The sequence below is a fragment of the Coenobita brevimanus genome, unplaced genomic scaffold (genome assembly GCF_032717465.1).
Source record: "Coenobita brevimanus isolate Jiangsu-jjx unplaced genomic scaffold, ASM3271746v2 jjx.HiC_scaffold_2803, whole genome shotgun sequence".
NCBI classification, from domain to species: Eukaryota; Metazoa; Arthropoda; class Malacostraca; order Decapoda; family Coenobitidae; genus Coenobita; species Coenobita brevimanus.
In genome coordinates, this window is record NW_027643767.1 from 17,785 (window position 1) to 40,777 (window position 22,993).

Sequence of the window (22,993 nt, forward strand, 5' to 3'; positions counted from 1 at the left end):
TTTCCTTCATTCTTTCCTCTTCCCTCTGCCTGTGGGTGACTCTACATTGAGTGACAAGCCAAATGGTTTCCTGTACTACGCTGGGCGGTAACCATATAACCAAATTTTGGTGCCAGGTGGTTTAGTGGGTAATAATGCCACTCCAATCAGATTGAGCTGGAGAAGGTTTATATCCAAGGGGAGGTTGGGGTTTATTGCTCACGTAATGCCACTCAGGGATGAATGAGGCTGGTCACTCTCACCTTAAATGTCAGGGCCAACATGCCTAGTCCCAGGCTTCTATGTTCCTCATGGGGCAGTGTAGGATTGGATGATGATGGTGATGATGGATACAGTGAAGATTTAAGGGAAGGCCAAATAGGTGGGTGTCAGTGCACATAATTGATGGGAAGATAGTTTCGGTTTTCCAAAACAAATCAGTTTTCCAAAAGCCTCTTGATCCTGACTTTCTCAGATTTTGGGAATTAAACTGTATTCAATATGGACAGTGGGTGTTGGCGCTGAAGAGGTGTCATGTGAAGGTGTGTGATATGTAGGAGGACTGCTGGGTCTAAGGGAATAGTCTGTTAAAGCCTGTTCCCAAAGTTGAAAAAGAAAAAATATATATATAATACAGTGGAACCCTGGAATTCGTACACTTCTTTACTCGTACAACTCAGTTTTCGTACAGCCTTTTCGCCCAAAAATCGCTCCAGTTTTCGTACAGTGACCCGTTATTCGCACTAAGAGATGCGGCGTCGTAGGTGCCACGTGGTCGCCAGTCTGACTTTGTCTTCCGCCAGCTAGGCATCAGTCATACAGGCTTGATTAAACTTTGTGATGAATTACGTACAGGTATTTTCGTTAGAAAATTGTACATAATCATGGACCCCGAGAGAGCAGTGAGTCAGCTGGAGCTAAAAGTAAAGCAGTGAGAACAACAATTGGGCTGAAAAAAGAACTCATTGCAAAGTTTGAAAGTGGAACCCGTGTCTCCGATCTTGCCATTCATTATGGTATGGCGAAATCTACTGTTTCATCCATACTAAAGAACGGATTAATGTAAATTACATTGTTACTTATGGAAAAAAATGATTCTGTTTTTGAACAATTCGCAACTCGTACAGCCTCCAGGACCGAATTGTTTACGAATTCCGGGGTTCTACTGTATATAGATTAGGTGAGAGACTGTTAAATGCTGTTAAGAGTTTGTATGGGTGTGCAGGGATGACAGTATGTGAACCAGGTTGTTTTATTTGACTGCTGGATCAGAACAGAGATGTATGAGTCTCCATGGTTGATGAGTTTACAGTAACCCCCTGGTTGTCCAATGCTACGTTACCCAACAATTGTCATTAAATGACAGAATCTGGCTGGTTAAAGCAATATCCCTGTTTTACAGCATTAACCAACAAAGCACAAGGAAACCAAATTTTTCAAGTCATCTACTGTTCCCTGCCACAGACAATGCTTGCCAAAACAAAGCCCTGCCTACCCACTCAGCCTCAGCCACACACAGGAGGCTGTCCAGTACAGGTCCATAATAAGTTTGTTAAGGAGTTTGTGCCATTTGTTGCCACACCAGGGCTCTTTTAGGGGTTTATGTTGCATTCCCTTATGCTGGCATGTGTGTGAATGGCTCCTCCTCCTACCAAGTGTCCAAGGATTGCCCTGTCTCTTGAGAAGAGGCGGGAGATAATCTGGCAATTCAGCAAAGGCTGGTCAGTGAATTACATGATAATGTACTATGATGTCTCCTCTATGCCACCACATGGGAAAAACAACAAAATCTTTTACAGTACTACAATATAGTGAGTACAGTATGCAGTAGCTGTATGTACTGTATTACTGTAAAATGCTGTACCATTCTACTGTACTTGTCTTTCATTTATTACATTACTGCATGTCTGTTTTTTCAGCATGAATTACTACTAAGTACAGTACACTGTATGCACAGTACATTAATATTGTACTACAGTATATAATATAGAGTACCATGACTTACCATCTCATGAGGACAACTATTTGGGGTTGTTTTTTCTGTGTTTGGATAGTTTTGCGGTGCAGTACAATGTAAGGTTCTTGTAGGGGTTAAGTCCCTCGTGGAGATGGTGGGGGTTTAGTATTGCATTAGCCGAAAAATGCATTATCTGACATGGCTTTGGCTGAATTATGATGGATAAATGGATGGACTACTGTATATATTGGATATGGCTGGTGTTATAGAAATGAAATGCAGGGTAAGACAGTGAATGTGGGTTTGTTCCTAGTGAGAGAGGGCAGGGTATGGCAATTGCCTGTACTGATGTTTGCTGCTGCTGGTGAGAATTAGTGGGAGTTGCAAAGCTTGACAAATAAGTTAGGGAATGTGTGCAAGAAATATTTGAAAGTGAACATAGCACAGAGTAAAGTTATGATTTTTGAGAAGAATGAAGTCACAGAGTGGGTAGTAAAGTTAATTGGTCTGGAAAGTAAGGACATGAATGCTGTCAAGTATCTAAGTAGTGCAGTGATGATGGATGATAGTTTAGTGGTTGAAGTGTGAGAAAAGGAACAGCAGAGGAGGGCTGCAGATACATTGAGGGAAGTGACAAGGAACAGGAAAGTGAGCATGGAAGTAAGATGACATTACATGACAGTATTGTTATTCCCATGCTAATGTATAGAAGTAAAGCATGGAATTTGTTGGTAGGACTGCAGCCAAGGATGAGAGGAATGGAAGTGATTTATCAGAGAGCAACATGTGAAGAAACATAGTGAGGCAAAAATGAATAAGCAGGTTTATAAGCACTGAGTTGTTGTTGAGTGTGTGGATGAAAGTGTTAGGAAGAAAACCCTACCTAAGTACTGAAAACCACTTGGCTTCTTACTCAGTGTAGAGCCAGCATACTGCTGACTTCAGGTGATTGTACTCTCTGTTATCCTGCCCTCTCCATTGCTAGAGACAATAGTGGGGTGTTGCATGATGATTGATGATGATGGTGATGGAAATTGATGATGATGATGATGGAGATTGATGATGATGGAGATTGATGATGATGATGATGATGATGGTGAATGGGTAGTAAACACTGGCTAAAGAAGACTAACAACTTTTCAGGAGTCCAATGCATACTTGAGCAGCAGTGTCCTTGGAGCCTTCTTGGAGACGGCCAGCACGGTGTATCGTACCCGCACCGGCCCTCTTCCTGTGTCAGCACTTGCACACGTACTTACACTGGGAGGACGCAAGGTTAGTTTCATTTAGTTTTTGTTTTGAAAAGTGTTTGGAGCCATGTGCAGAATGTTTTTATTTATTTATTTATTTATTTTTTACCAGCGGTGTGGAGCCATGATTCTGGAAGCTTGAATGGTGAGTAAATGGAAATGTGGCTTATTCATTTGGACAGACTTTGTTTAGTATCTCATGCTATCAAGTTTTCCTGGCTTTCTAGACCCTACCTCACTCCATCTTGGTATGGGAAAGATCTTGATGATGATTGTGGTGCTGATGGGAAAGCTTTGTAACTGGTGGTATGTGTTGCCTGGTTTACCTTATGGTGACTCTCAATGCTGCATTGTCTCTGGCAGCATCTTTTATCAATTCCTAAACCATGAGGTAGTTAAAGAATGTCATCCCGGCTTCACAGTTCTGCCTCTTGGTGCTGTGCTGTCCACAATCACATTCATAGGTGTGTTCGCTCTGTGTTCATCCTCCATTCTCTTCACATGTCCACATTGCCTTAGTTTTCCCCTACACATCACATCACCAGTGCCACCAATTGGCTGCTTGTGTTTTTTGGCCTACAAGGAAGTTGAAAACACCAACATTAATAATTTTCAGTGTACCAGCATAAATGGCATCTAAAATAGTTAAATATTGTGTGAAAATAACTTTGACCTAAAATTAAATGCTTGCTGGATGGTGTTATGCTTTGGTTTAGCTGGAAAAAAGGAGGGAAGGGGCAGTTTCTTAAACATCAAAAAGATCGGCAGTCTTCAGTTCTGTCTATTTTCTTATTTATGGCTGCATTGAACCATAACATTGTTCAGCAAGTAGTTGATACTGCAAAATTAGTATGCACTGAGTAGTTGTGAACAGCACGGTGACCTTAAGAGAACTGAGTGAGCGAGCACCACTGCTGGCTGCGTGATGTCATGCTTGAAGATAGACGTGTTTTTGTCCAGCCACGGTTTGACCTGTTGTATTCTTTTGACCTTGGTTGAGTCGACGTGCTGTGAGTACATGATGTGGTGTGAGTGACACCTGGTTCCTGCCCACACATGCCTTCCCCTCCCCCCCATCTCTCTCTCTCTCTTTCTCTCTCTCTCTCCTTATCCCACTTTTTCTAGCTACAGTACTTAATTTCCCTTTATCACTGAGGTAAGCAATGGGGGTCGACAGAACAATTATTTATCTAAGATTGCAGAGAACAAAAGGGAGGCGGAGGAAAGATTTAGGAAGTGGAGAGATGGTATGGGCCACAAGGGCTTAAGAGTAAATACAGATAAAATGAAGGTGATGGTATCTAGGGCTGGTGGCAGTACTGTCAAATAAGGGGGAGAGTGGCCATGTATGATTTCCCACCAGGGTGTGGGAAATAATTCCATCTTATGCAGTGTGTGTGATAATAAGATGCATAAGAGATGTAGCGGTGTTAAAGGTAGACTGCAAGATAATGCAGTATATGTGATAAGTGGATACCTAAGAGATATAGTGGTATTAGAAGTAGACTGTTGGATAATGCTAATTTCATGTGTGCAGTGTGTCGGGGAGAGCAGGTGGAGATTGTCAGGTGTGAAAGGATTGATCTTGGTGGTGAGTCTCTTGAGTGTATGGAAGAGTTTTGGTATTTGGGGACATGTTGTGTGCTGGAGGTGAGGCAGGAGCTAGCCTTGTGGCTAGAGTGAGGAGTGGTTAGAAGAAGTTCAGGGTGCTGTTGCCTCTCCTGACATTGAGAAGACTCTCTCTCTGGACTAAGGGATCTTTGTATGTGGATGTTTTAGGAGTGTAATGCTGTATGGTAGTGAGATCTGAGCAGTAAAGGAAGAGGATATTCGCGGGCTCAAACGAACAGAAACAGCAGTGATTAGGTGGATGTGCAGTGCATCCCTGAGTGTGAGGCCTGGGGGGGTCTGGGTTTACGATGGAAGAGTTGAGGTAGGTTGGGACTGGAGTGTAATGGTGTTATGATGAGGAGGGGTAGATTGAGATGGTTTGACCATGTGGAGAGGATTGGGGATGATAATTGGGCACAGAAAGTGAGAAGTGTTAATGTTAGGGGTAGGGTAGCAAAAGATAGACTGAAAAGACCTGTGACGAGGTTATTGAGTGCTACCTCAGGGATAAGGGACTAAATAGGGAAGCTGCCAGAGATCAAGCAGCATGGAGAGCTGCCATTAGGTGATCAAGGCCGGCGCATGCAAGCATATTGGAGCCTTGAAAAACAAAACGAAACTAAATGAAACGAGTCTCACTACCAAAAGCATTATATTTCTCGCACATCTTTTCATTTATAAAGGCCCCAACATGCTTGCATTCATTGGCCTTGGTCACCTAATGGCAGCTCTGCATGTTGCTCGATCTTCAGCAGCCTCTCTGTTCAGTCCCTTATCCCTGAGGTCACAATGTATGACTTCATCCCAGGTCTTTTTGGTCTGCCTCTCACAACCCTACACCCAATATTCATGCAGTATACAATTTCCCTTAGTGTAAAGGGGGACAACAGTTTCGCCAGCTTCTGGCAACCACCCACAATCGAAGAAATTGTACTGTTTCAGTTCCCTTCCCCTACTATAAGCATATCACACAAATAACAAGATGCTTCTGATTCCAAAAAATTATTATTATGCAAGGAAGAAGGAACCAAAGGCCCCAAAAGACATCTGTCCAGTCTTTCCAAATACGTCCACTTTTCTTGCCTTGTTGACAAGACTAATTTATCTGTGTTTTCTGATTGTTACACTGAGTGACCAGCCAGATGGATTTCTGTGACCCGGGAAGACATTTCCTACAGACGGTGGTACCACATAACCAAATGATGGCTGGTGGTCTAGTGGGGTAAGGGGTTTCAGCCAGATGGAAGCTGTAAGGGCTTCCATGTGAGTGTTGTTTGGGGTTAATTGCTCACGTAATGCTGTTGGGGCAAGTGAAGCTGGTCACCCTTGCCTTAATTGTTGGAGCTGTGAAGCCTGGCCCAAGGCCCCCGTTTATATGGAGCACTGTGGGATTTGATGATGATTGATGTAAAATGCATTTTTTGTTGTTGCTTCAGACTTGACTGGATCTGAATATGAGGTACAGTACTGCAGAAATTCAGTCACTTCATCTGGCCAATTCCAATAATATTTTGGGGTTTTTGTTTGATGGGAGTACAGTAATTGGCCACTTGCAAGTCTGTAGTGAGGCTGAAACTATTGACATGTACCAATTTTTGTAGTATGAACATAAATTGTGTTTAGAACAGAAAAATTGTTGGTGAAAATAGCTTTTACAGTATCAGGTGTTTGCCGACCATTGTTATGCTTTGATTTTGCAGTAAAAAAGAAAATATTGAGCAATATCTCAAGCATTTTCAAAAGGTGGACGGTCTTCGATTGTGTACTCTCATTATTTACGACAGAATGGAAACAGAAAACTGTTGAGCATGTATTTGATGTAATGTCAAAGCAGGTTTTACATGATATTTTTCTGTTTTAAGTGTGATATATTTTAATACTATGAAATTGACCGGTGTAGATATTGTGAACTTCCTTGTAGGTCCAAACTATTTAGTGGTCAGTTGGTTAGAGTGTGGCTTGAGGGGTTCATGTGCCTTTGGAATTGATGCTTAGATGGAGTTAAGAGAGTGGTAGACATTGTGCTTTCCATGTACATTAAATATGGTGTTCTTTCAGGTGGCTGGTGGAAGCATAGTGCTGCCCTTTGATGTCAGTATAAGTGATGAGATCTGGTTATCAAAGCACCTGGTGCCTCTGAGTGCTGGTGCTGCTCTAACGCCAAACCTTATCAGTCAACTGCGAGCCATGAGAGGCGTCTTGCCAGCTACAGCTTCCAGGTAAGCTGTCCAAAGGCATACAATAATCTGTCCACTTGAACCCTCATCATTCCAGTGATGTATTTTTCATTTTACTTGAGCAGCCACCAGGAGAGTTGACTCTGTAGTTTTATTCTCTGTTCTAAGGAGTTCCTGTGTGCAGGATGTGTTAGGAGTGTAATATTGTATGGTAGTGAGACAGGGCAAGGAGGAGATATGTAGGCTCAAATGTACGGGGATGATAGTGATTAAATGGATGTGTAAAAATGACAGAAGGCAACAGAGTTCAGTAGATATCCTGGTCACAGGTGCAGTTTTGTACTGCACATAAGATTAATAGCCATATACTACATGTAAATATAATATAGGTGGGGGCGCTCACCATCCACTCACTCAGTGTAGTGCTACTCTCGGGTGTCTGTCCTTTCCTCTCCTGCATCCTTCTTTCTTTCCATCCTCTTTTGTGTTTCTTTCCTTCATTTTTTCCTCGTCTTTCTTCCTACGGATGACTTTGCACTCCCTCTTCTGTCTTTCTTTCCATCATTCTTTCCTCTTTCTTCTGCCTGTGGGTGAGTGTACACTGTACACCAGGAAACCATTTACTACCTCGGTGATAACCATATACAGTAACCAAAATTTGGCGCCTGGTGGTTTAGTGGGTATTTACGGTGCTCTAATCAGATTGAGCCAGTGAAGGTTATATCTGAGGAGTGGTTGGGGTTTATTGCTCACTTAATGCCACTCAAGGATGAGTGAGGCTGGTCACTCTCATCTTAAATGTCAGGACCAACTTGCCTAGCCCCGGGCTACACTCCTCATGGGACGATGTAGGATTGGGTGATTGATGGATGTGTATATGCAAATACAGTATATATATATATATATATATATATATATATATAAAATATGTGGTAGGTGGGGGCGCTCACCATCCACTCACTCGATGTAGTGCTGCTCTCGGGTGTCTGCCCTTTCCTCTCCATCCTTCTTTCCTTCCATTCTCTTCTGTCTTTCTTTCCTTCATTCTTTCCTTGTCCTTCTGCCTACAGGTGACTTTATACTCCCTCTTCTGTCTTTCTTTCCTTCATTCTTTCCACTTCCTTCAGCCTGTGGGTGACTCTACACAGAGTGACAAACCAAATGGTTTCCTGTGCATCAGGAAACCATGTACTAAGCTGGGTGGTAACCATATAACCAAATTTTGGCGCCTGGTAGTTTAGTGGGTAATTATTACACTCCAATCGGATTGAGCCAGTGAAGGTTTATATCCAAGGGGTGGTTGGGGTTGATTGCTCATGTAATGCCACTCAGGGATGAGTGAGGCTGGTCACTCTCATCTTAAATGTCAGGACTAACTGCCTAGCCCCAGGCTCCTACACTCCTCATGGGGCAATTAAGGATTGGATGATGGATATATATATATATATAAAAGAGGTACAAGGTAGGGTAGTGGATGTTGGAGTGGCCCTGGTGAGAGAGGATAGTGTTTGGAAACTCCCTGTACTGTTTGCGGATGATACTGTGTTGGTGAGTGAAGAGAAAGGGGAGCTGCAAAGCTTTGTGGATGAGTTTGAGAGAGTGTGTAAGAAACGGAATCTAAAGGTAAATGTAGAGAAGAGTAAAGTGGTGGTCTTTGAGAGAGATGAAGTCAGTGAATGTACAGCGAGGTTGGGTGGTGAGGAATTGGAAAATGTGAGTACATTTAAGTACTCGGGTAGTGTGATGAGTAAGGATGGAGGTTTGAAGGGTGAAGTGCTTGAAAGGGTACAGCAGGGAAGAAAGGTTGCTGGTTCTTTGAAAGCAGTGATAAGAAACAGGGAAGTGAGCATGGAAGTGAAAAAGTTACTACATGACAGTATTGTGATACCAACTCTAACGTATGGAAGTGAAGCTTGGACGTTGTTGGAAGGACACAAGTCAAGAGTGAGAGCAGTGGAAATGAGTTATTTAAGAGGAGCTTGTGGAGTCACATGGAGAGACAGGCTGACGAATGAGGATATAAAGGAGCGTTGTGATGTGGATGTGATAGGAAGCGTTATGAGGAACACACTGAGGTGGTTTGCCCATGTGGAGAGGATGGAGGGTGAGAGACTGACGAAGAGAGTGTATGTGAGTGAGGTGGAGTGGGGGAAGAGGGAGGGGGAGGCCGAGGATGAGATGGAGGGATGGGGTGGAGAGGTATATGAGAGAGGGGGGTGTGAGTTGGGAGCAGGGCAGTGAAATGGCGGGGGACAGGGCGACGTGGAGGGGATTTGTTTGTGGCCACCCCAAACGGGATTGAGGCGTCTGGCAATAGATATATATATATATATATATATATATATATAATTATATATATACAGTATATATATATGTATATATATATATATATATATATATATATATATATATATATATATATATATATATATATATATATATATATATATATATATATATATATATATATATATATATATATATATATATATATTTATATATATATATATAATATATATATATATATATATATATATATATATATATATATATATATATATATATATACCCTATATATATATACAGCTACCGCAAATTGAATTAGGACCTCCCCCCACAAGGGACCGTACAAAGAAAACAGAAATCGTAGTATATCACAATGTTTGTTCATGAAATGCCATTTATTGATAAAAAATCATGTTTCCCTTGTTTTTCAGGATCAGTTGGATGCATTTTGGCATGGAATTACTTAGATCTCTAAATTAATCTAAGGACATTTCTTTGCACCAAACATTTGTCAGTTTAGTCTTGAGGTTGACCAGATTGGGTGTCTTCTTCTCTGCCATGATTTTCTTCATCTTTGCCCAGCAGTTTTCTATCGGATTTAGATCCAGACTGTTGCCAGGCCAGTCGAGGACCTCAGTCCGATAGTCCTGAAGCCATTTTGTCACCCTTCTTGACTTGAGACATGGAACTGAATCGTGCATGAAAAAGTCGCATCCAAGAATAGCAAAAAGGTTTAGCAAATGATGTTTCAGACCTTGAATGTACTGGCCACCATTCATCATCAAGTTCTTAGGAAGAAAGTAGAGGCCTCCCCTTCCCAAATCACGGGAGGCAGGGCGACGAACCTTGGCAGAATGCACCTGGAACACTTGAAATGTCCTTTCATCGGAAAACATAACTTTTCTCCACTCATCTGATGTCCAGTGTGCATACTTCTTGGCAAACTGAATGCGCTGCTTCTTCGTGCGGTCAGTGAGAATCGGTTTCTTGGCTGCTGTGTGGCTTGGCAAACTCAGCTCCTTCTGCAAGCAGTGTTGGATAGTTCAAATTGAGACGTAACAGCTGGGGATGCATTCTCTTCAATTCTACTGCTGTCAGAAGAGGATTCTTGATTACTTCCCTCTTTAGAAGCGTATCTGTACCTCTGAAAGTTGTCCTCTTCTTTCCACCACCATGCTCGTGCTATGGTACGGCTTCAGGTGGCAGGCTGCAAGCTGCAGCAAGAATCTTCATGACGGTCGACTTTGCACGTCCAGTACCTTCACAAATCGTGTTGATAGGGACATTATCCTGTCACCATGCAATGATACAGACCCTCTCATCCCTTGAGCAGTACTTTCCAGGCATGAAAACTCGACTCTAGGAAAAAAAACAAGGCAAACAGTAATGCATACGAAAAAAGAGTGAGGTGCAAGCTCGGGGCGACGGGAACATGTACTTCCAATCTCGCTTCTGGGCAAGCACTGACATGCTGAGTGTTTCACCACCTCCCGCCAACACCAGATGAGTTGCCAGTTACTTCTTGCCCCCCAAAACTCACTTGGTAGAGGTGGAAACACAAAGCAAGGACAGACAACTCTCCCGCAGCAATTCTGTGTGTAGGTCCTAAATCAATTTGCGGTGGGTGTAATTATGTATTTACATCCATATACCACCTCTGTATGCTGCTTTCTCATAAGCTCTAAGCAGTATTATATGATAATCTGCTGTAAATTCAGGCATTTGTACAATTTTGTACCTTAAGAGTGGTACTTCCCTCCTCAGTTAATTGAAGTGCTATTATAAGTGTGACAGTCTGCCTCTCACAGCCCAATTCCCGACATTCACACTTCTCACTTTCCACACCCAACTGTCATCCTCCATCCTCTCCACATGCCCAAACCATCTCAATCTACCCCTCATCACCACAACACCAATACACTCCACTCCCAGCCTTTCTCTCAACTCTTCAATCACGAACCAGCCCCTCAGGCCTCATATTCAAGGACACACTATACATCCTTTTAATCACTGTCATTTCTGTACATATGAGCCTACAGATCTCATCTTCCTTTACTGCCCAGGTCTCATTACCATATAGCATTACACTCCTAATGCATGCTGCGTACAAAGGTCCTTTAGCAATGAAAGGAGAACCCTCTCCATGTCAGGAGAGGTAATAGCTCCCTGAACTTCTTCCAACCACTCCTCACTCTGGCCACAGAGCTGTCTCCAGCCCCACCTCCAGCACATAACAGGTGCCCCAAATGACAAAACTCTTCCATATACTCAAGAGACTCACTAGCATGATCAATACTTTCAACCTGACAATCTTAAATGCTCTCCCCAACACACCACACACATGAAATCAACATTACCTTGCAGTCTACCTCTAATACCACTTCATCTCTTATGCACCCACTTATCACAAGCACTGCACAAGATGGAGTTAGAACTGGAGAGGTCATACTGTATATAACATTCAATTACTCCTTCCCTAAATGAGGTCTCCCTGATGCTGCATAAAATCAATTAGATGTAACAAGAATAAATAAAATACTTCACTGGAGGGATAAATTAAAATATGAGGAACATGCTTGTCACTGAATACTCAAATGCAGGTCTAAAGTAGGATAAATCTAACACTAAAATCAGGCAATATATTCTTTTTTTGACTCCAGTTATTTGTAGGTTAAAAAAAAATCAACAGCATTTCCTAGCACCAAATCTGGAGTGTTACAGAAAGAAATAATATAAAGGCTAAGCTGTTAAAAGAGTGGCTAATACTGACATGCAACAGAAATGAAGGAGTGATGTGATGTGGATGTGATAATGTTAGGAGATATACACTGAGGTGGTCTGGCCATGTGATGGAGTGAGAGACTAACTAGGAAAGTGTAAGTGAGTGAGGTGGAGGGGATGAGAGGGCGGGGGAGACTAAGGATGATGTGTAGGGATAGAGTAGAGAGGTACAGTAATAATTCTTCCAAATACCTTCCCTACCACACTCAATATATTTTGCCATGATAATTCTTGCACTCACTTGGCTCATCTTTATTTTTGTACAGGGGGTACAAGCACAGCCTTTTTCCCCTCTGCTGGCAGTTTCACTCATTGATGCCCTCCCACATATCTCCAACAAGCACTTCATTCCATTCTCTCCACTACATTTAATCATCTCGGCATACACATTATCAGCCCCAGTGCTTTCCCATTTTTCTTTTGCTTCACAGCACTCTTCACCTGTGTGAGTGTCACGTTTCCTGGCACTGCATTCCTTCTCTGCACACCCCCAAAACCAGTCATGTTTACAGCCGCTCTGCTCTCTCTATTCCCATTCATCAGGCTCTCAAAATATTCTTTCCATCTGGTCTGTATTTCATCCCCATGGGTTAATAATCTACCACTTACATCCTTCACACTTTCACGTTTCTTTCCACTGTCACTTCTACATTTCCACACCTTTTTCCAGAAAAACTTCCTATTTTCAGAGTAGTTGGCATTCAATTTTCTTCATAGATCATCATTTACCTCCTTCTTTTTCCTCTTTACTAGTCTCTTTACGTGCTTCTTGCTCTCAGTATATTCAGTTCTTATTTCAACTTAACCCTTGACCTGTAACCACTTTAGCCACTATTCCTCTTTTCCTCCACTGCTCTCTTAACCTCATCATCCCTCCATGCTGTACCTTTCTTCTTTGTTGTTACTCTTGCCTTTGCTGTTACTCTTGCCATGATGATATTAATAATAATAATAATAACAACAGTAATGATGATGATGATGATGATGATGATTTTATAGTATTATGATTTTTCTGTCAGGTGTGGTGGGAGGGTCACTGTTTGGTGACTTTGAGGCTCAGCAAGTGTGTGGGTTCCATGCATCTTCATCTGGGAACACAACAAGTTGGACCTGGGGCACCAGAGAGTCTCCGCAGGACCACACACTTGGCACACTGTATGGTGAGTACACTATAGCCAGCTTGTTTTTTCATGTAATGAAAGTGGGTCACACACACAACATTCACTGTATAGGGAATATGGTGCCTGTCTGGCATCTATACCACTCTGCTTTACCTTGACATAAAATTGTCATCTCCCCATACTGACTGATGTGGTGTAACAAGATTAACAGTGGAATATCATGCTATATTCTGTTCAGTATAACTTGGCCTAAAATTGCCATCTCTCTGCCTCGAGTGTTGAGTGATAGCAGTAGTTTAACAAAGGAATATGGTGGTAGTCCTGAAAATTTGCTGTGGAAGGGATGTAGAGCTTTATAATTGTTGTCACTGAACTACAGGAAATAAGCTGAAAAATTATGAAAGTCTCTTCCAAGTTAAGATGAACAAATTGTAGTCCGTTTATCTGTAAAGCATCTCTTAGTGTTTAATATAATATCTGGTATATCAGGCATTTTGTTGAGATATACAGGGTGTCCTGCAAGAGTTTTCAAAAACTTAAGGAGATTATTCTAAGGGTAAAATTTAGTAAAAAATGCTGTGTCACCTGGCCCAGTTCTGAGCCATTACAGAACTACAGTTACTGATGACCTGATGGTTGAAAGTGGTCTTCCTCATAATTAGCCCATAAGGCCATTGTAACTGTGGCTCTGTAATGGCTGAGAATGGGACCCATCTTGATACAGCATTTTTTTACTCAGACCTCCTGAGTTCTGAAATGTGCCACAGAATATCCTGTATATGAAAATTTACTTAACCTCTCCTGTGTGGTGATTTCTTTTTTATTCTCTTCCTGCTGTCTTAAGGTTGTTTTATTCAGGCTAGGGAAGACTTTTTGACTTGGAGGAATGAAATCTAATATCCATCATAAGGCAAGGGATCCGAGAAAGAAACAAGCTTCAAAGAAAGTGTGCCAAGAAACCCATTACGTACGGTGCAGAGTATCGCAGACTGCGCAATGAAATCACAGCTAAAATCAGAGAGGCAAAGTCAGATTACTATAAGAATAAAATAAGTGAAAATATAGGTAACAGTAAGAAAACCTGGTGTATAATAAACTCCATCCTTAATAAGCCTTCTTCACGACAAAGAAATAATTGCTTTTATTTAGTAAACAATAATGAGGTATATGAACCTAAGGAAGTAGCTGACCATTTTAATAATTACTTTGAGAATGAAAGACTGACTAAGAGGGTGTATGTAGGTGAGGTGGAGGGAGGGAGAGGGAGGGGTAGACCGAGGATGAGGTGGAGGGATGGAGTTGAGAGGTATATGAGGGAGGGGGGGGTGAGTTGGGGGGAGGGGAGTCAAATGGTGGGTGACAGAGTGACCTGGAGGCGTTTTGTCTGCGGCCACCCTTTGCAGGATTAGGGCGTCGGGCTATAGATAGATAGATAGATAGATAGACTTTGTCAGTGTTGTTAAGAAACTTGCTGAGTCTGTTGGAGAGTCTGAGGTTAATTTCTATTCATATTTACACAATAGGCAAGACAGTGTATTCGTTTTGTCACCTACTACTGAACATGAAGTTAGACTATAAAAAATCTACGGAATGTTGGTCCCCGATATGACGATATCCCCATGTCCATCGTTAAGGAAATAATGGCCAATCTAGTTCCTGTACTTGTCTTCCTCTTTAATTTATCTTTTGAAACTGGAAAGTTTCCTGACATGTTGAAATTGGCCAAAGCCATTCCAGTTTTTAAATCTGGTGATCGTAAGCTGTTAAGCAATAATCGCCCTATCTCAGTCCTGCCAGCAATCAGTAAGATAATAGAGAAATTGGTTTATGGTAGGTTAATTCAGTTTTGCACCAACAACAATATTATCACTGATTCACAATTTGGATTTAGGGAAAAATTGTCTACCGAGAGTGCTTTGCTGTCATTCACCAAGGACATGCTGACTTCATTTGATGAAAATAAATTTACTATGGGTGTATTTCTAGATCTGGCTAAGGCATTTGATACTGTAAATCACTCTGTATTACTAAAGAAGCTTGACCACTATGGTATACGAGGCACTTCAAATCAATGGTTTGCTTCCTACTTAGCCAATCGCAAACAGTTTGTGCAATACAAACAGTGCCAGTCTATCTGTATGCCAGTAGAATCTGGAGTTCCCCAGGGGTCGGTCTTAGGACCACTCTTGTTTATTTTGTACATAAATGACATCGTGTACGCTACCTCACATATGAAGCCAGTACTATTTGCTGATGATAGTACCTTTTATGCCAGCCACCAAAATCTCAATGAACTAACAAATGTTGTAAATAGCAGCCTAACAGATATTAAAAAATAGATAACAAGCAACAAACTCACACTAAATGTAGGCAAATCTCATTACATTATATTTAGAAGGACACAAAGCATTGCAAATCAACCCAACATCTACATAGGTGCCCAGTCAATTGAAAGAGTGGACAGTATAAAATTCCTTGGTGTTATAATTGATGAACGTTTGTCATGGCATTTACATATCCAGTATCTCCATACAAAGATTAGCAAACAGTGTGGGATCATGTACCAAATTCGTGATCAACTAACAACACAGTCTTTTAAGCTCATTTATTACTTGCTGATTTTTCCTTTATTGTTTTATTGTAACAATGTATGGAGTGGTGCTCATAAGACACAATTCTATCTATCTATCTATCTATAGCCCGACGCCCTAATCCCACAAAGGGTGGCCGCAGACAAAACGCCTCCAAGTCACTCTGTCACCCACCATTTGATTACCCTCCCCCCAACTCACCCCCCCCTCCCTCATATACCTCTCAACTCCATCCCTCCACCTCATCCTTGGTCTACCCCTCCCTCTCCCTCCCTCCACCTCACCTACATACACCCTCTTAGTCAGTCTTTCATTCTCCATTCTCTCCATATGTCCAAACCACCTCAGTGTATTTCTCCTAATCTTCTCAACCACATCCACATCCACCCCACAACGTTCCTTCACTTCTTCATTCGTCAACCTGTCCCTCCACTTCACTCCACATGCTCCTCTCAAGTAACTCAATTAAACCGCTTATTTATAGCCCAAAAGAAATCGGTCCGTATAATGGAAAACTTACGCAATTATGACCACACTAATCCATCTTTCAAGAAATTGGGTATCCTAAAATTGCTTGATATAAAGTCCTACTGCACTGCTCTGTTTGTTTACAAGTCTTTGCACAACCTATCATTTAACAGTTACTTCGATTTGAATATGAATGATCGGTATAATCTCCGAAATAACTATCTATCTATCTATCTATTACCAGACACCATAATCCCTTAAGGGGTGGCCATTTGACTTTGAGTTATTTGTTTTAAGGGGAGGGGCACTAACCCTCCACCAACCCACTTGTTCACACATAGGGAGCATGTATGGTTTGGTTATATGGTTACCACCCAGCGTTGTAAATGGTTTCTTGGCTTACAGGAAATCATTTGGCTTGTCACTCAATGTAAAGCCACCTGTAAAGGAAAGAAAAGCAATAAGAAGTGACAGGAAAGATGGGAGAAATAGGAAGAGAGGAGGACAGGCACAGAAAAGAATGATAAAGGCTATGGAGGAAGTAGGCAGCAATACATCAAGTGAGTGGATGATAGTCGCCACCACCTACCACGATACAGAAATAAACTGGTAAGAAAGGTGCCTGGGTGCTTCCCCAGCCAGTGGGATTATGACATTCTTTTATTTAGTCACACTTGTGTAGGAGCTGACTAGCGTGGGCCAGCTGGTCTATTGTCATATAGTACTGGTATTTCTTTGATGGGTGACGGGAGGTTGGGAAACTACAAAATATAAAGGTGGAACCGGCAAAGGCCTGCGGTAAGTGAATATGGAGGTAACTGGAGTGAGGTAAGTTGCCTAAAGAATTTAATAATGCTGACCCAAGAGTAGCCCCATACAGCAAGAGAATTGGGCACTACTTGAAAAGTATAACTGAAGAAGGTTTAAGGTGTTGCAAACACCATAATATGGTGTTCAATTGCTCTGTTTGGGAAACTGAATTTCCTTACGTCTTTATCACCTCTCTTCTTATGCAATTTTTTGCAGTGTCCTCTTGCTGATGCTTCTCCATATGTTAAGTAATCATTTATGTCTATTTTCTCCTTTCCTGATATGCATTTATATAGCATTATCATGTCACCTCTTTTCCTTCTCTCCTGTAGTATTGGTAGATTCAGTTTATTTAGTCTTTCTTCGTAGTTTAGGTCCCTTAAGCTTGGTATCCATCTTGTAGCGGCCTTTTGAACTTTTTCAATCTTGTCTATGTGCTTTTTTAGATGAGGACTCCAGACTACTGATGCATATTCCAGTGTTGGTCTAATGAATGATGTTATTATCCTTCTCAGCATGTCTTCATTTATGTATGTGTGTGTGTGTGTGTGTGTGTGTGTGTGTGTGTGTGTGTGTGTGTTCTTACCTAATTGTATCTTTACAGGAATGAGTCGTACTGTCCCGTGTCTTAAACCATTTTTATCGTACATATCCTTAAATTTATGAATTGTTTTGGCACACACTTTCATCCGGTAGTGAATTCCACTGACCAATTGCCCTATTTGGGAAACTAAATTTCCTTACGTCTTTATTGCCTCTCTTTTTATGCAGTTTTTTGCAGTGTCCTCTTACTGCTGTATCCCCATAGGTTATATACTTATTTATGTCTATTTTCTCCTTCCCTGATATGCATTTATATAGTATACTGTATATGATATACAGTATAATCATGTCTCCTCTTTTCCTTCTCTTATAAAAGAAGGAAAAGAGGAGACATGATTATACTGTATATTATATACAGTATACTATATAAATGCATATCAGGGTAGGAGAAAATAGACATAAATAAGTATATAACCTATGGGGATGCATCAGCAAGAGGACACTGCAAAAAACTGCATAAAAAGAGAGGCAATAAAGACGTAAGGAAATTTAGTTTCCCAAATAGGGCAATTGGTCAGTGGAATTCACTACCGGATGAAAGTGTGTGCCAAAACAATTCATAAATTTAAGGATATGTACGATAAAAATGGTTTAAGACACGGGACAGTACGACTCATTCCTGTAAAGATACAATTAGGTAAGAACACACACACACACACACACACACACACACACGACCCGGTGAATTACACACACACACACACACACACACACACACACACACACACACACACACACACACACACACACACACACACACACATAAATGAAGACATGCTGAGAAGGAGAGGTGATAAAGACGTAAGGAAATTCAGTTTCCCAAACAGAGCAATTGATCAATGGAATTGCACTACCGAATGAAATAGTGTTTGCCAAAACAATTCACAAATTTAAGAATATGTACGATAAATATAGTTTAAGACACGGGACAGTACGAGCTTGACTTATTCCTGTAAAGATACAATTAGGTAAGAACGAAGTTATACGTGTACACAGAACAGGCGAAACTTGGAATGTGACATCCGTAGACTTTTTTTCAGGCAGCAAAATTTAATAGCGAATATATAGCCGATCGAAAGTTAGGTTAGGTCACTTTGGGCAGGGTTTGGTCTGATTAGGTAATTTTTGGTTGGGTTGGCTTCAGTTCGACTAGATATAGACGGATTAGGTTAGATTGCTTTAGAATACGTCGGTTTGGATAGGTTTTGGGTTGGGTTTTATTTGGTTGGGTTAGGCTGGGTTAGATTAGGTTGGATTAGGTCATTTTAGGCTTGACTGGTTGGGTTAGGTCGGGTATGGTATGGTTAAGTGAGACTGGGTAGGATTAGGTAGGGTTAGATGCGGTTAGGCTGCTTCAAAATAGGTTATGTTAAGTATGGGGAGGTTACGTGAGATTGTGAGGTTAAATACAATTAGACTGGGTTAGGTGAGGTTAAGCTAGATTAGGTTGGGTTGATTTAAGTTGGATTAGGTCATTCAAGGTTAGGCAGGGTTTAATTCTTATGAGTCTGGGGAAGTAGCAGTCAGATAGATTATTCTCTGGTTAGGAGGGCCGATAGGAGGTTAGTGAGGGATGTCAAAGTTATAGGAAGTAAGGAGTGTGTGCAGCAGCACAAACTATTGATTTGTGATGTGGTGCTTAAAGAACAAATGATGAAAAAGAGGACTTATGTACCTAGGAGGAAAATATGGAAGCTGAAAAACCAAGTAGTAAGGGATGCCTTCTATAGCGAGTTGAGGAGTGTGGTGGTTGAACAGGGAGCTGTAGACAGAGGCGTTAATGAACAGTACAGAGCCCTCAAGAACAATTTCTTGAGAGTTACTGATGTAGCATGCAGCTGGACAAGAGGACCACCAAGACATAAAGTAGCTTGGTGGTGGGATGAGGGTGTAGAAGCTGCAATTAAGGAGAAAAGAAGGCTTTTCCGGGAATGGAAGAAGGGTGGTAGCAAAGAGGAATATTTGGCTGCCAAGCGTAGGGCTAGGAGAGAGGTATACAGGGCAAAGTCTGAGTCACAGAGACAATTACTTGATAACCTAAATCATGGGGAAAGGAAAAATATATTTAGGGTGGCAGGTCATGTGAAGAGGGATAATCGGTATATCATAGGTGAGCAGTGTGTGAAGAATGATGAAGGAAGGGTAGTGGTGAACAGTGAGGATATTAAAGATGCATGGAGAGAGCATTATAACCGGTTGTTGAATGAGGAGTTTGACTGGGACAGGGAAGGTTTGGAGCCAGCAGATCCAGTGTCTGGCCCTTGGCCTTTGATTGATACTGCTACTGAGAGTGAAGCAATAGGCAGGATGAGGGTGGGGAAGGCAGCAGGTGTGTCTGGGTTGACTGCCGTAATGTTGAAGGCCTCAGGCGATATAGGGGTGAGTTTAGTCACTGACCTGATAAATAGGATTATTTATGAGTGTGTTGTCCCAGATGATTGGCTGAAGAGTGTAATTGTAAATGTGTATAAAGGGAAGGGTGATGCCCTGGAAAGAGGAAATTATAGAGGTATAAAGCTTTCATATCAGATAATGAAGGTAATGGAGAGAGTTTTAGAAGGTATGATTAGAGAAAGAGTGAATATTGATGAGATGCAGTTTGGGTTTATGCCAGGTAGGGGGACCACTGATGCTATATTCATTGTTCGACCATCAACAGGCATCTTTATAAAGTATCCCTGGCTGATATGGAAGACTACTGTATTTCATTTTCCATATGTTTAATCCGTAAGGTTTTATCAAGAGGCTGCAACGGATGTACAGTAAGACTTCTTATGCTGTTGCCCCCCTCCCCCCCTCTTTTTTTTCCATAGTAAATATTGGAAAGATTGCCAGCTAATGTTCTGTAGCTCAAAATGTAGCTGATGTAGCATTGTCACCCAGATAGCAGTACCATTGATAGGGAATTAGTCAATACTTCAGAACTCTAACACCAGCGTATATAATATGGATTTACAGTCAAGTACTCACCCCATCCCACTCTTCCGAGTTTAAAAATTGCTGTGTTTTTTTCCTGTATATTTTTTTATGTATTAGTAGACTTGGTCTTGTTTATGATGAGACTATGATGTTCTTCATGACTAATTTTCCTCAAATCTTTCAGGTATAGAATGTGACTAAGAAGCTAAAGACCATTATCGTGTCCCAGTTCCATCAGTGAATGTGGTAAAGTGAAAAGCATTACAAGAAGGAATAAGGAGAGATAGCCTAACCTAAGCCACTATATGACGACCCCTACAAAATTAGCTCCCCCAACTCAAACTAGCCGTAAAAGGTAAGTTTTGGTTAAAATAGTTCAGGGACATAATATAATGAAAATCGGTAACGTTGGTTACTTCTAAAGTTATACCCACTTCTTCATACTGGTTTGGTGCCACAATTCGTATGTGAGTCCCATCAATCACACCAGCTACCCCAGGAAAGCCAGCAATTTGCCTGAATTTTCTTTCAGTTCTTTGTAGTTCACGGAGTGTATGGGGGAACTTCACAAACCTCTTAATAATGTGTGGAGCAGTTAGAGCACAGAGTTTTCCGTTATCACATTGCTCACTGATGGCTGCGATGGTCCAAAGTCATCACAGTTACACTGCTGCATTTTTCCAGTTGCAAGGAACCTTAATAGTATCAACACTTTTGTCTCGGGTGTGAGAGGATGGTTTCGATGTGTGGGCCTTTCCAGTACATCTCTTACTAATCAATCAATCAATCAGTCATTTCCTGTGGCACCCCACGAGATGCATAGGGCCTCAATGAACTCTCTCCACCAATTTTTGTCTCTTGCCATCTCCTTCAGGTCCCACCAACACTCCTCTCCTGTTTCTTTTTTCATTGTCCTCAACCAGGTTTCCCTCGGCCTACCTCTACCTCTTCTTCCTCTAGCAGTCCACTCTGGCACATCCTGTATCAAACTACCTTCTTTTCTGTATATGTGCCCCAGCCACTTCCAGCAAGACAGTCTCACATATTCATTAACTGGTTCCACTCTCGTAATATCTGTTACTCTTGCATTTGTAACTCTGTCTTGCCACTTTACCCCAAGAATCCTTCTCAGTATTTTATTCTCAAATCCTAATACTTTCTGATCTGTTGCAATTGTACTGTACCATGACTCATGCCCGTAAATTAAAATTGGTCTAACCATGGAATGGTAAATTTTCACTTTAGTATGTACCGAAAGCATATTATTATTTCAAACAGATTTCAACATTCCAACAGCTCGCCAAGCCTGTCTAATCCTCTCCTCAATTTCGTAATAAACAGAATGCCCTCACGATCGAAACGGTACCTTCTTACAAGTTCTTGATCATCATATTCCATGAATGCATTCTTCCGAGCTTGAAAATTTCTGCATGGTGGGTGGTGTCGGTCAGCCATGGTCTATGTTGTCTTGTCTCTTGTTGTTTGAGGGACGCAGCTACTGTGTTTACTGACACTAAAAGCCCTCCTATCTCCTTAAAAGTCCTTGTGGAGGACTTTTACTTTTTAGCGATTTATGAGTAAACTTAGGAGTTGAAAGTAACTTTTAGGAGTACTTCTAGAAGCTAGGAGCCAAATATCACTTTGAGAGGAACTTTTTACTCCTAGGAATTTTTAATAATACGGGCACTAATATTCATTCTTAGATCTTTAGTGGAAAAGTTTCTAGAGAAGGGAAAGAAGTTGTATGCGGCTTTCATGGATTTGGAGAAAGCATATGACAGGGTGGATAGACAAGGATTGTGGAAAGTATTAATTTATACGAGCAAGAAGATATGAAATGCATCACAGAAGTGGAGGGGTTATATATTCTCGTATAATTAGAAGTGCTTTGCCAACTTTATGTGTATTCAGTGCTATATGGTGCTGTTCAAAGAGTTATAGCAATGTAAATTTTTCTTTGACCAGAAGTTCTTTCAGCTAGTGTTTGAAAGTAATTATTGAATGTGTGTGTGTGTCAGTATCTGGTCTGCATATTAAAGTTGATGGTCTGTACAGTATTGAGATGTACCAATATATTAATATTACATGTGTTTTTACCCTTACTGCCACAGTAGTAGGCACTTCATTCATGTAAGTTTAACTTTTCCCATGATATACAGTATATTTGTGTGTATGCATTTGTCTGCAGGATATAAAGGGCTTGCTGCATGTAGCGTAGGGATTTCAGTTAGTAGATGGAGGCATATATATCTGAATATATGATGTACCGGTATACATTTTAGTATCTTTTCAGAACCACATCACATCACTGTTCCTGACAACAGCAAGAGAAGATCCTTGATGGGTGACTTTCCATGCATCTCAGCAGACAGCTCCTTCCTGGATGACACTGGCTCCATCCCCAGCAGAATCCCATCAAGGTCAGTACAGCTTTAGTCTC

At 41.3% G+C, this 22,993-nt stretch overlaps 1 protein-coding gene across 1 annotated transcript in view; it reads left to right on the forward strand.

Moving 5' to 3' along the window:
- The window catches only part of LOC145390079 (protein misato homolog 1-like), an 87,545-nt gene that overhangs the window by 15,138 nt on the left and 49,414 nt on the right, over positions 1 to 22,993 (forward strand). Inside the window, exons 7-11 of the mRNA XM_080265149.1 lie at positions 3,080 to 3,211; positions 6,856 to 7,016; positions 7,159 to 7,163; positions 13,061 to 13,201; positions 22,847 to 22,973. Coding sequence (XP_080121275.1) covers positions 3,080 to 3,211; positions 6,856 to 7,016; positions 7,159 to 7,163; positions 13,061 to 13,201; positions 22,847 to 22,973 — 566 coding nt within the window. The remainder of the gene's footprint in view (positions 1 to 3,079; positions 3,212 to 6,855; positions 7,017 to 7,158; positions 7,164 to 13,060; positions 13,202 to 22,846; positions 22,974 to 22,993) is intronic.